General features: G+C 49.7%; 2 protein-coding genes across 2 annotated transcripts; both read left to right on the forward strand.

The window, feature by feature from the left end:
• Positions 1-2706: 2706 nt before the first annotated feature.
• LOC112898083 (early nodulin-like protein 1) lies at positions 2707-3411 on the forward strand. Its single transcript, XM_025966484.1, has 2 exons — positions 2707-2932; positions 3050-3411. Exons 1-2 carry the CDS (start codon positions 2707-2709, stop codon positions 3409-3411), a joined length of 588 nt encoding a protein of 195 aa, XP_025822269.1.
• A 4050-nt stretch (positions 3412-7461) lies between these two features.
• LOC112874799 (protein GPR108-like) lies at positions 7462-8975 on the forward strand. Its single transcript, XM_025938335.1, has 2 exons — positions 7462-8331; positions 8478-8975. Exons 1-2 carry the CDS (start codon positions 7471-7473, stop codon positions 8973-8975), a joined length of 1359 nt encoding a protein of 452 aa, XP_025794120.1. The 5' UTR covers positions 7462-7470.
• Positions 8976-13863: the final 4888 nt, after the last annotated feature.

Below are 13863 nucleotides of genomic sequence, written 5' to 3' on the forward strand. Positions count from 1 at the left end.
ATACCCATCTTCCAGATCCAACGCCGGCCCGCGGGGATCGATCGGAGTCTGCAGCCGGATCGACCCCTCCGCTCCACGGGCATGCATAGATCTCCTCCGCATTAAACAACTCGACACACGGCTCGCCGCACCACCGCACGAGCTCCGGTCCACGTACTGCCGTGTTGCTGCTGCCATAGCTCTCGCTCCCTAGTTCTTTAGATTAAGGGAAGCTCTCCCTAGTTTAATCCTAGCCTAGCCTAGCCTAGCTACCCCGACCTCACCAGATCGGCAAAAGCTAGCGCGCGGCCGCCGGCCGGCCGGCACACTGTCACGTACATCGCGAGCAACGGCGAATTGTTTTTAGCTATGCCCGGGCGTAGACGTAGCCATCACGGCGACCGGGCGGCGATGCCCTGCTCCCCCGCGCGCGCACCTGGGCGGCGACCGGTGGTCCCTCTCCGCCACACGGCCGTACGGCCGGGCCGGAGCATCCCACCGATCCCACGCCGGCCGCTGCCGTCCCTTATACGCCTCGGGCACTTGAGAACTCCGGCTCTCTCTCTCGGTGGCGCCAAAGCGAAGCCCGGCCGTGGGGTGAAGATGATGCTTTCGTACGTGGGGATCGGTCGGTCGGAGTAAACTAGCGCGGCGTTCGTTGTCGTCGTGGCTGCCGTTTCGGGCAAGGGCTGCGTGCGCGGGGGACAGGCTTAAGCGCGGGCGGCCGGCCGGCGACAGCTGTCCCGGCGCGGGGGAGATTGTTAAATGGCGGGGCGCATAAAGCCGGCCTGGCCTCCGAGCCGGGGCCGGAAAGGGAAGGCGCTATCTATATGCGGCAAATAATTATGTACTCGAGCAAGCGTTCGTGCGGGGAGTATTTAAGCTTGGGCATCTGGGCTAGAAGCAGCATCTAATCTTGCTTCTCGCTGAAAAAAAGTGTACGTGATCTGTACGAATGGTTCGTCGATACGGCAAGCGACCTCCATGCAGGAAAGGGAGAGAGCAACGCAGGCTCTCCCATCTGGCCGGGCAACTTCCAAACCCAGCACACACAGGAATACATGGATACACCGATCGGTATAGAACTGCCTCGCTGCCACGCATGAGAACCAGTAAATCAGGGTCAGGTTGGTGCAGTGCCCTTTCATTGTAGATGAAAGCACACAGGTCCTGGAACTGGAAACATATATACGGCCTGAACAAATGACAGGCTCCATGAAAAGAATCTCAAGGGAACAGTAACAGCAAGTTCCTTCCTAGGACCTCCGATGGCAGCGAAAGATACGTTATTTTTCCGTCGTTAGAACATAATCGGCGGACAAGACGTTTTCAAGGAATCTGGAGCCATGGAGTTGAGCTCCGAGCTTCCCAGGGTTTGACATTCTGGTTTCTGAAGAGACACAAAATTCTTGTCCCTTTGCCTTTGGTTTTTTAGCAAGGTTCAACAGCGTCCATCATACCAATTATCGTAGCTAATCATGATGGAATGGTCTACACATCTCCCGGAGCCTTCTGGAGGATCGAATCTTAGCTTGATCAAACTATTGGCAGCCAAGGGACATGTAAGCGGCCTAGACAGACAAGTATTCCGATCAACTCGCGTTGGAATGCAGTGGGAAACAGCACAAAAATAGGGTTCCAGCTAGGGGATATGGACGCGTAAAAAATGTTTTTGTTAGAGTATAGGGAGCGGACACAGAATCCCTAGATCTTTTGTTTTTTGCCTAAAGAGACGCTCGAATCCGGAAGCGGACATAGATCATGTGCCCCGTCATGGGTACAGGGAGGATTTTGTTAGCAAAGAAGAACAGTGATCGTGCTGATTAACGATAGCGACTTAGAAAGGGACCTGTAGGTAAAATCTAGGTGATGAAGAACTTCGTAATTAAATACGTACAAATCGCATGAACTTCCCTCTTTGTAAAAAGGGACGTATCTTTAGTTCAAAAAAAAAGGGACGAATCGCTCGAAAGAAATTGTGCATATCTTCATGTTCTGAAGCCCAAGTCGGCCTAGCCAGTCCATTAAGCCCATGAGGCCATGACTCCTGTAAGTGGAAACAGAATGTAAGTAACTTCTTCCTAGGCCGCAGAGGTGACATGAAAAACAAGCAAACTGTGCCGTTCTGCGCAACAAGCAAATTTTGCTCCCCAAAAGGCCAAAAGTATGATGAGATTTCGCTTAATTCTCGAGTTTCATCTGAGTTTCTGACAAACGCGAGCTCTGGCAGGACTCGTCGCACCCGACGATCGAGATGCCAAGCACGGCGCGCCGGCGCGGACGCTCGAGAAGTTGCGGGGGGTGGCGCCCGCCCGCCCGCCTTGTACGTTGGCACGCCGGCGACGGCGATGGCATGCCATGCAAAGCGCTAACTGCCGCCGCCTCGTTCCCCACGTCTCCTCGCGCTCGCCGCGCGCACGTTCCTCTCAACCCTCAGCGCGCGCGCGCGCTCCCGCGGTCAAACCACAACCAGCACCCCGACGCGACGCGACCAGCAGGAGTCATACTCATACCAAGTTAGCAACCGCCGCCGAGCCTGCCGAGCCCCTACAAGACGCGCGCGGGCGCCCACGAGAGCGCACCCGCCTGCAGTTCCCACTCACTCCACGCAACTCAACCCGAGCGCGCGCGTGCACCGCCAAGCCGCTGCCGGAGCACCAGAGCTTCGGTCGTTCTCCTTCCCCTCGTCCTCGCCGCCTGCTGCAACCTAGCAAGCAAGCTAGATCCATGGCGGCGGCGGCCGGCACCGTCAGCTCCCGCGCGCTGGCCCTCGCCGGCGCCGTCCTCTTCGTCCTCGTCGCTCCCGGCGCCGCGGCCGCCGAGGCAGCCGCGCCGCGGCCGGCGCCGCTGGAGTTCCACGTGGGCGGGCCGCGCGGGTGGCGCGTCCCCGACGCCAACACCAGCTACGACTGGTGGGCCACGAACAACCGCTTCCACGTCGGCGACCGCCTCCGTGAGTAGCCATGCCGAAACAGCAACCATTTCTACCATTCCTCACCCAGTCGATGCAGGTACGGCGACGGTGCGGCGCGTGTATGAGATTGATCCGACCCGATGCTCCTGCTCGCAGTGTTCAAGTACGCCCAGGACTCGGTGCTGGTGGTGGACCGCCCGGCCTTCGACGCCTGCAACGCCACCGAGCCGCTCGCCGCGTTCTCCGACGGCGCCACCACTGTCCGCCTCGACCGCCCGGGCTTCTTCTGCTTCATCAGCGGCGAGCCGGGCCACTGCCAGGAGGGCCAGAGGCTCATGGTGCGCGTCATGGTGCACCCGGCGGGCCTGGCCGCGGCGCCCGCGCCTGGGACCTTGACGCAGCCGGGCGTGCGCCCCAGGCCGTCGGGGTGCGCGTGCTCCGGCGCTGCCGCATCGGTCGCTGCCGCTGCCGGCGTCGCTGTCAAGGCGGCCATGGCTGTGCTTGTTGATCTCGCCTAGATGCTCCGGTGATCACCTTGCCTTCATGGGCAAACTCGCTAGCACTACCTAGTTGTGTTAGGTTAATATGCCTTGTGTTGTTGCAGTTTCGGTCTCTCTGCTGCTTTAGGTTCATGATTCGTGAGTTATCCGTCCTAGTAACATTGCGTCAGACAATCTGTTTTAGAAGTTCTGTATTCGTGGGTTCGTGCATTGAGAAAATTGCATCTGAATATTAGTTACCACGGCATGCCAATGTTCGTCCGGATCATGATGCAGCACATGTTTTTCTTTTTTTTGAGGGCATGATGCAGCACATGCTGAGAATGAAACTTTGCACAGATATTGAACTGGTCAGGGACCTGCTAGAAACGCAGAGTAATAAAAAAAATAGAGAAAAGCTAAACGACACCCGAGCGTTTCTCGGCTCTTCAGCATCTGATTTTTGGTCCGTCCGATCTGCTGACCTGATCGATGTGCATGGTTCGATGGTCAGATTCATTATCTGTACGTTTCTGTTCTTTTATCTCTGGCATGTGGAGCCAGGTTGTCTGCGCCCAGATATTTCAGATCGACCTCGTCAACTTCGCCCACCATGTTGCCCTTTCCATTTCCCTGTCCGCGAGCTTGTTCAGAGAAGACGATTCTAGATCCCCTCTTCCATTTCTCAAGCTAATCTCTGTTGATCGTTGCTATCTGTCTGTTTGCTCCCTTGTTTTCTTATCTGATTTGTTTTGGTCTAGTTTCTTCTGCGCCTGATGCAGCTCCTCAAAATTCTGTTGCGTGCAGCGGCGGAGGTTTTGGTTCTCACATGTTTCGCTGAGGATACGGAGCTGTTGCGGCCGACGTGAGGCTAGGGCCGGGAGGGGACGCCGGCACAGAGGCCTGTGTATCATCTGTTCTTACAGCCTGATTTGGGATATCTGGGGGGTTTGAGGGCGTTAGGCTTCTGAAGATGCATGAAGTAGCATCGATCATTCTGTGGGGAAATAATCAGCTGTCTTCTGTACTTGATTAGTTTTGTTAGCTTCTTGTTCAGTGCAAGCCGAGTGCTGTGAGAGCCAACAGTTAGTTGGCAGTTCATTTGTTGGTTTATGTAACAACAGCTAGCATCCTGACAATTTAAGGATATTCTATTTTTCTGATAAAATTTGTAACGTTGGAAACTATATAAATATTTTTGAGTACTTTGACATCTTTTGCCATTTAATTTGCATGTGTTTGGTTATAGTGAGCTCCAAAAAAAATTTTGTGAACAGGAAGTAATTTGGGTTCCTTTATAATCTGTAGTTTCCGTCTGTTGTGTTCAAATATGTCAATTAGGATAGAGCATGTGTTGATTGCCTAAGAAAAGATAGAGCATGTGTTGTGTTAATTATTATATGGAAGAGATTATTTTTTATGTATGCCGCATCCACTAATATCATTATGTGCTGCCATATAGTTTGTCAAATAGTTTATACTTGCTATCATTCTAGTGGTGATTGTCCCATCATTTGTATGTAACTAAAGTTTAATTGTTGGAATACTTAAATAGTTTAGGTAGTTGTTACATCATCTTCCAGCGTTTGCCAAATAGTTCAGATAATGTCATTTTTATGACATTTCTTATATCTTTTTTGCTGACATTTGTTTACACTTACCCATAACATTTTTTAGTAGTTACAGTTTATACTTCCTAAATTCCAGTGGTGTTTGTACTGTAATTTGTGCATGAATAAGGTGTAATTGTAGCAATATTCAAAACACGTGGTTGAATTTTACGACTAATTTTTCACTGTCAATCTTGTATTCCGTACAGTGATTCAATAGCAAGCAAATGCACATGCAAAACATGTGGTTGATTTTGTAAGAATATGCTCAAGCTCTAATTTGATATACTAAGATTTTTTATGTTACCATTTCTGCCCGCCATTTCATATGTTATATACATGTAGGTTCAGGTACAGTTAATTTGGTTAGATTTTACAGTCAAATTATTACTGTAAATTTGGCATTTCTAATCAGTAATCAAAATATCAACAAAATATATGTGGAAATATGTGTAGCTTAAGCTATAAAATATGATACATGAGCATGGCTAATAACTTTTAAACTGTGTCTGCTATCTATATTTGTATGGCATTCATCTTTTTAGACCGACTTTATTTTTTGCTTTCATATACAATGTCCTTTAATTTATTTGTTTCCATTTATTATATGTTCCTTTGATGGTTCCAAATAGAGAACTCAGTGGTGAACCAAATAGAGCACCAGGGTAGCACTGTGATCTCACGCCGTGGTTCTGACAGATCCATGTTGTCTGAGGGTGAATCTAATACTTCTATGGAATATGATGTCAGTTGAATCTTGCATTCTTCTTTTGTGTAATCCTTCCCTTTTTCTATTCATTAATTCTTTTTTCTAGTATGTGGGTTAATCTATATTTCTTTCATTTGTGTATACTACATATTTTTTTGTTATGAGTATGTGATTAACAAGTCTAAATCTTGAGACCTATTTTTTTTTCTTTAGTTCTAATTGCGTCTTGGATATATCACATCTGCAGACATTCATAGTTTTAGTTACACTTCATATCAATTGATTTGACAGTGCATGATTGAGTGTAATATGTGTGTAAGGTAATTGTCATTAGCTTATATGGTAATTTGGGGGTTTAATTAGTGTGTAAACTGATCTTACTACATGGTATGACCATTAGAAATCTGTAATATGTGAAGGTGCATTCCGTATGAACATGAGAGTGATATGATATAATCATTATAAACACTATCTACCCTTTTGTATGCACACCAGAGATTTGCCATTGCTGCCTCTGAATTTCTAGTGATTTGTGAAGGTGCATCTGAGTTGATCTGTGATATATAAGTCATCAGATTTTTTTGCAATATCTAAATGTAACACCTGAACGTATATATGCTCTGTATATAACATCTGAATGTTTGCACTCTACTCTGAATGTGAAAATCTGAACTCTGTATGTGATATATATGAAATCTGGATGTTCCAGCATAATAATTCTTTAGTTAAGTTTAACCTTTAGTTAATTACCCAAACTATGTGCCCATTTTACCATTCTAATCCTGAGCTTCTATCTGATTCGTCAAGTATTTTCTTATCTCTGAATAGATGTCCCCCAAAAGGTGATCTCATTGCTGTGGTACTGTTAATAGATACGCTCATGTGTGTGCAGGTATGCTCTTGATCATCAGCGCAACTTTGTCTATGTGCTACTGCGTTCATCAACATCCGCCCTGCAAATCAAGATTCTTATGCTCACATGGTGCCCAGGAGGCTTGACATCTCAAGATTTTTTTCTAGCTTATCAGTCATCTATCTGTAGCTATTAAGCATCCTTTTTGCTATGTCCAAGCCATGTGGAATGGCAAATGTAAGATAAATGTATATGGTGTAAGAGTTTTCTAGCCTATGAACTTTGGGAGCTTGTTAGCTTTGCTCACGAGTCACAACAACACTGACTTTTTCCTATGTAATCCAGTTTCAACCTTATGTAATCCAATATTTTATCTCACGTTTTAAGCTATGATACCACCTTGTGTCTTCTATTTTCTTATGCTCATCAGAGCAATCAAGAATTTGGTGTCAAAATGGTGTTTTTATCATTTCGTTCAGATTACTGATCTCTTGATTATCAAAACAGTGCTTCAAATGGTTAAATTGCTGCTCAGAAAATTCGGTAGATCACCTGGAAACATTCGAATTTATATCTGATCTTTTCCGTGTATTGTGTCAGCAGTCAGCTTCAGACATTCGGGTGTCAGCTGCATCTGAAACACCCGAGTGTGGAATAGACAGACTCAAAAAATACAAAGCAAATAGGCAATGGTTCAAGCACGTGGCAGAGAGAAGGCCCGCGCTCTCATGGCCCTCCCTAAAACGCGCCATGCTCATCGATGAGCCGCTTGTCCGTCGTCTCCATTGCCGGTCCTCGAGCGAGCGCCATGCACGTGCCACAATGGTCATTCCCGATCCCGAACGGGCAAGCTGAGGTGGAGGCATCGGAACGGCCAATCTGCGGCGTTGCATGACAACACGCGCGCACTCTCGCGGGCCAGCTCCATGGGCACCTCCGTCGCCGTCGCGGTGGCCGTCGCCGCCACCGCCGGCCTCCTCCTCGGGCGGGTCGCCCACGCCGAGATCAAGACCACGTCCATCGTGTCGGACCCCAGGCTTATCATCCTCTTCGAGCAGTTCGGCTTCGTGAGCGGCGGCAGGGCCACGGTCTCCATAAGCCGCGCGGCGTGGCAGCTCCGGCGGGGGTCGCGCCTCAAGAGCGTCGACCCCAACCTCATGGGGTTCGTGCTCGTCTCCGGCGCCCAGTTCCCCAAGGTCAACAACCAGACCGAGTACGCCGCCGCCGACCCGCCTGGAGGCGGCGGCGGCGGGTTCTGCGTGCTGACGAGCGACTACGCGCTCCCGGTGCTCCGGCTCAACGACGTCGCGCCGGGAGGGGCCAGCACCACGGTGACCATCGACGACCCCGACGAGTACGCCGTCGTGTTCAGCAACTGCCAGGACGGCGTGGAGGTCACCATGGACGTGCGCACCGAGATGTACAACGTGCGCCGCGACGCCTCCGGCGGGATCAGGGACTACCTCCCGGTGGGGCTGCAGCCGCTGCCGGCCATCTACGCGGGCGTGTCGGCGGTGTACCTCGCGTTCCTCGCGGGCTGGGTGTGGACGTGCTGCCGGCAGCGCGCCACCGCGGAGCGGATCCACGCCGTGATGGGCGCGCTGCTGCTGTTCAAGGCGCTCAAGACGGCGTGCGCCGCCGAGGACGCGTGGTTCGTCGAGCGCACGGGCACGCCGCACGGCTGGGACGTCGCCTTCTACGTCTTCGGCTTCTTCAAGGGCATCCTGCTCTTCACCGTCATCGTCCTCGTCGGCACCGGCTGGTCCTTCCTCAAGCCCTACCTCCAGGTCATCACCTTACTACTTGTCAATCAAATCCATCGCCGCCGATCAACATTGCGATGGATCATCATCCCAACTTAAAGTTGCATTGCATGCAAATAAAAAGTTAAATTTCTTTTTCTGGATGTTTTTTTTTAATGTTGTTGCTGCAGGAGCGCGAGAAGAGCGTGCTCATGGTCGTGATCCCGCTGCAAGTGATCGAGAACCTGGTGCTGGTGGTGATCGGCGAGACGGGGCCGACGGGGAAGGACTGGATCGTGTGGAACCAGGTGTTCCTGCTGATCGACGTCATCTGCTGCTGCGCCGTCTTCTTCCCCATCATCTGGTCCATCCGCGGCCTGCGCGAGGCCTCCAAGACCGACGGCAAGGCGGCGCGCAACCTCCGGAAGCTCACGCTCTTCAAGCGCTTCTACCTCGTCGTCGTCGGCTACCTCTACTTCACCCGGATCATCGTGTCGGCGTTCCTCGCAGTGCTCAACTACAAGTACCAGTGGGGCGTCAACGTCGCCGTGGAGGGCGCGAGCTTCGCCTTCTACCTCTTCGTGTTCTACAACTTCAAGCCGGTGGAGAAGAACCCGTACCTGTACATCGCCGACGAGGAGGAGGAGGCCGCCGGCGGGGAGCTCGAGATGGACGATGGAGCTTTCTGAGCCTGGGATGCAGATGGCAGAGCCATCGTGACTTGAAGTTTTGTATCATGTAGTACATGCTATCCTTGGTCCTTGTTATTAGCAAGTAGCGCGGCACACGGAAATATTTGTGTTGCTCATCAGAGCCTCTGATTGGGCTGCTGCTGGGGGATTTGGAGGTATACAAATATTTCGTTGTTTTTCATGAAGGAATGAATATATACTCTTTTAGGCTTTCTTGATGTGTCCCATAGTAGAATTGTGGGATTTCAGTAAAATAAAATTAATTTGAGATGTTCAAGTATAGGCATGAGTAAATACTATTCCCTCCATCCCAAACTATTAGTCATTTTGACTTTTCTATATGCATAGTTTTTTTTCTATGTATCTATCTATATATATATTATATTTAGGTATATAGCAAAATCTACGCATCTAGAGAAGTCAAAACGACTAATAATTTAGGACGAAAGGAGTAGTTGCTAAGAAACTTCGTTCATTTTCCTCCCGGTAGAAGCCTAATAGATAGGTTGGTCATAGTGGAGGACTCCACCAACACAATGAACATATTCACCTCAAATTTGTTCTCTATCAATACATAATGGGCAATGTAATGCTGCCGGCCGCTTCAAAAAAAGTATTTTAGTTTTTATATGTATATTGACCTATACCTATTACGTTTATCATCGGTTATGTGTTTCTGATAATGTGATATACACTCACACGGTGTTATGGTTATTGACAATGAGGACATTAAATATTAGAGTGTCCGCAATGGTGTTAGTTATCGCCGATTGATTGTGCCTAAATGCTCGAACTATTAACACGAAAAATAGGTGAATTGGGGCAACAGGTTGAGATTTTTTATTAAAAAAATTGAACGTGTCAAGAAGTAAACAACTCAACAATCATCACTAACATAAAAGTAAGATCAAAATAGATAATACCACGAGTCAACAGGGAAGATGGACATTGCTCCCTTAATCCTACCTAAAAGGAAGTACATTGCTACATGTCAACCATCTCGTGGTTGCCTCATGCAGATTTTCGTAGAATTTTTTATGATGTGGAGGAGAGAGAGGAAGGATAGAGAACGGAGCAGTTGGTTCACCAAACAACCGTCTCATACGCTAAAATTAAGGACTATTAGACCCCTTACTCACCATTACATGAGTTGTTGCTGTCATACTGCTCACAATATTTTTTTTATTCTATAAATTTAGGAATATGGTACTACTATGAGATAAAAAAAGATAATCTTTATTATCTATTCAGTCGTTTTAAGATGATGTGTCATTGTATATGAAACCGCCTACTAGATAGCTCCTAGATAGCTCCTTTTCATGCCCCTGGCTGCGGCACGGCCACGGCCGTAACGTCGATGACAGCGCACGGGTCCAGCAGCGCACCGGCATCCCCGACCCGCCTGGCCAAGCACCGCACCAGCTTCCCCTGGCGGCTGTCCTGCACCGACGGGACGGTGAGCGTGACGTCGAATGCCGCGGCCCCGCGCCTCATGTCCCCGGCGAGGCCATCCAGCACGAACCCCGGCACGCGGACCGAGGTGCCCCACGCCACGACGGGCGCCGCCATCTCCGCCGCCCCCATGCGGCCGGCGAAGAGGTGCGGTGCCGGGGCGCCCGCGAGCCGGACGCCGGGTAGGACACGTCCAGCGCCGCGCCGACGTCGACGCACGCGCCGCGCATGTGGCTCCGCGAGGCGATGCGGAGGGTGAGGTTGAACTCCGGGTCCAGCGTGGCCCGGCCGAGGTCCCTCGCCGGGTCGAGGCCGGAGACGGAGGCGATCGCGGCGGAGTAGCGCGGCTCCTTGGCGTCGTGGGCAATCCACGCGAGGGCGCCGATAGCAAAGCCGCCGACTACGGCCCATAATACGAACAAGAACCAGCAGCACTTGTGCTTCCGGACATGTCGCCAGCAGCCGCAGCAACACCGTCGCTCGTCGTCGTACGGCTCCGCCTGTGCCCGGAACACACCCATGATCGTCGACGCTTCTCCGGGATTGGATGCAGGGAAGGGAAAGCACGCCGGTCTGCTGGTTGCTGCGGACTCCGATTCTATTCCGCTGTCTTTACTCAGGTTTAAGTCCAAGTCGAACACAATGATGATAAACAAAAGGAAAAAAAAGTTTAAGAGCAACTATAACAGCCTCTGTATATCCCTTGGGTTAGGTAAAAATGAAAAATCTTTGTGAAAACTGGATCCAACAGACTCTCTTTCCGGCTCGCTTTTCTTTCCGGCTCGGCAACCCGCCCCTTCGCTCGGCATCTTTGCCGCCACGCGCGTCTCCATCCCGCCCTCCCGCGGCCGCCCATCCAGCTCACGGTCGTCGCGCGCAGGTCAAGCGGGAGCAGCGCCGCTGGCTGGCCCGCCGTCGTCTCCGTCCCGCCCTCTCGCAGCTGCCCATCCAGCTCATCGGCCCGTCCGCGACGGCTAGATCCGCCCTGTCCGCCTCGCTGCCACCCTGCTCCAGCCCCAGCAGCCCGCGCGCCACCAGCTCCCCGGCGACGCCGCCGCGGAGGAGAAAGATGGGGACGACCGCGGACGCGTCCGGAGCCCTCCGGCCGAGGCCGCGCCCCCTGGGCTCGCCGATCGCCGCTGGAGGGGCTGCGCCGCGTCAGCCCGCGCCCTTTACGCAGGAGGAGGAAGGTGGAGGGGGCTGGACGCTCTGCTGCTGCTGGCCCGCGTGGAGGAGGAAGGTAGGCATAGGGGAGGAGAAGCGCCATGGAGAGGGCCGGGGGAGGGGAGCTGCTGCGTGGTGCTCTGCTGAAGCTCGCCGAGGGGGAAGGAGATGGCGCAGAGGAGGTGGATGGTGGGTGGTGGTCAGGATGAATATGGAGAGAAGATTTGGAGAGTTTACTGGAGTGAAAGGGAATCTTAACTAAATGTATAGCTAAACGAGAATACGGAGAGTGAGATTCAGCTAAACGAGAATACTAAGAGTGAGATTTAGCTAGGCTCTTGCTATTTATTTGTTGGACCAGTGTACGACCGGGGCTAACACTACAGAGGCAAATAAGAAAGGCAATGCAAAGATATATAGAAATAATGAAATTTTTGCTCTTCTTCGATAGAACAGAGATTATAAGCAAATCCAAACATAGTGTACACATAGAGCGTATTCCCATTTATGCAGCATTCCTATTTTTCTGAAAATATGTGTCGTAAAGTGTAGACTAAAGAAGAATTCTCTGTACCAAAGGAAAACCAAAAATCTTAGACCTGCAGGAATCAAGGTCCATATGCTTGTTCAGGTCTAATATAATCTTGATGGTTAATTCGTCAATACACTATGAGCTAAATGAACGCTTCCTTAAAAACAATAATGAATGATCAAAGTGCAATTCTGCCGTAGTGACGCAAATCCCACTAATCAAATTTCAAGTAAATACAACTACAGATTTGGTCATTTTCTACCCACTATAGACTTTTATAGCCGGCTTGTCAACAGGTGGCCGTTGAAACATGTGGTGAAAATAAATATCACCGGAGGTTTATGATACGGACTGATGGTGAAAGTTAAAACGGTCATCACCGAACCGACAATTAGTTCTTTCACCAGCAACTGTTGGCACAAATCGGCAGAGATGAGTGGGCAATATAATACCCTCATCCCCTTTCTAAATTTAAAAGTCACCATTCGCACGAATTTTTTTGTTAACTCTTTCATATGATATTGGATGAAGACACATTTTATATCAAAATTATGGGGCTCGTTGAGATCTAAAATTTTTATAGTTGACACTTTTTTCATTTCGAAACTGTTTATATACCTAAATATTCAATATAAATTCTTAGACCTATCAAATGACCTTAGATGGAACTCAACATCAAAGACAATGCTGGACGAGGTATAAAATTTTGCAGTAGATAATATTTTCATTTGATATTGTTTTAGCCTAAACTAACCCAACCACATCATCACAAATGCAAGAAACGTCAAGTACAATGTAGTAAAATTAATGTACTGATGATTTGGGTTGTTTTGTACATCTCTTAAAATTATTCAGAATCACAGAAATATGGCCGCATACATTACATTACAGTCCAAAAAAATAAAGACAGTAGCTACGTAACATTTAGCTACCCTTTTGTGCTTTCGATCGAAATTTTCAAACAACAAAAAATATTTGCACAACTTAATTCACAGTGAACAAATTCTTTTACACAAAGAAAAATCTAACCGAGATGAGTGAGAACTGCAAACAAATATGCCATCGTCTAAATATAGAAAAGTGAAACAAAATATATTAAAACTTTCATCTAGCTAGCTGCCTAAACTTCAGCTTGCATCTGACAAACGAACGAAGAAAAAAGGAATTAAATACGTGTAGGCAAAAGCATTAGTGAACCAAAAAAGTGACGCTGCCAGAGGAAGATGAGTAGATGAAGATCAATACGAATTCATGAAAGTACGTTACTAACATGGACTACATGATGTCACAATCATAACTGGCACGGTGTCACAATTCTCCCTGGATTGAACTAACGGGGCCCGGCAGTTGGTACTGGGCGCGGAACGTAGCCGGAATCCTCTTCCGGCATGCTGTCGATGTCCCTCCAGGTCTCGTAGCGTGCCATTGCCGAACTCGTGGAGAGGAACCAACCTCCACTCCAATCCAACCTCGTTTCCCAATGGCGATCTCTCATATAAACACACGAATCGCGACACGGTCGGGTGCTCCAACGCCTTCTCCAAGTTCTCCAACCCCAAAACCCGCACGCACGCAACGAGATCACCCGACGACAAAGAGATCGAGAAGGGCATCGCGTCGACTCGCCTCGCCTCGCCATGGGAGCGCACGCGCGGGGAACTGATGAGCGGCTCCTCGACGACGAGGACGGCGGCGGCGGCGGCTGCTGCGACCAAGCGATGGGTTTCTTCATGGAGA

This window comes from Panicum hallii, chromosome 1 (genome assembly GCF_002211085.1).
Source record: "Panicum hallii strain FIL2 chromosome 1, PHallii_v3.1, whole genome shotgun sequence".
NCBI classification, from domain to species: Eukaryota; Viridiplantae; Streptophyta; class Magnoliopsida; order Poales; family Poaceae; genus Panicum; species Panicum hallii.

Excerpts from the sequence above, each read along its gene's own strand:
- LOC112898083 (XM_025966484.1), top strand. The coding sequence starts at position 2,707 with ATGGCGGCGGCGGCCGGCACCGTCAGCTCCCGCGCGCTGGCCCTCGCC. Across the intron at positions 2,933-3,049 it reads CCACGTCGGCGACCGCCTCC|TGTTCAAGTACGCCCAGGAC; the intron begins GTGAGTAGCCAT and ends TCCTGCTCGCAG.
- LOC112874799 (XM_025938335.1), top strand. The coding sequence starts at position 7,471 with ATGGGCACCTCCGTCGCCGTCGCGGTGGCCGTCGCCGCCACCGCCGGC. Across the intron at positions 8,332-8,477 it reads TCCTCAAGCCCTACCTCCAG|GAGCGCGAGAAGAGCGTGCT; the intron begins GTCATCACCTTA and ends TTGTTGCTGCAG.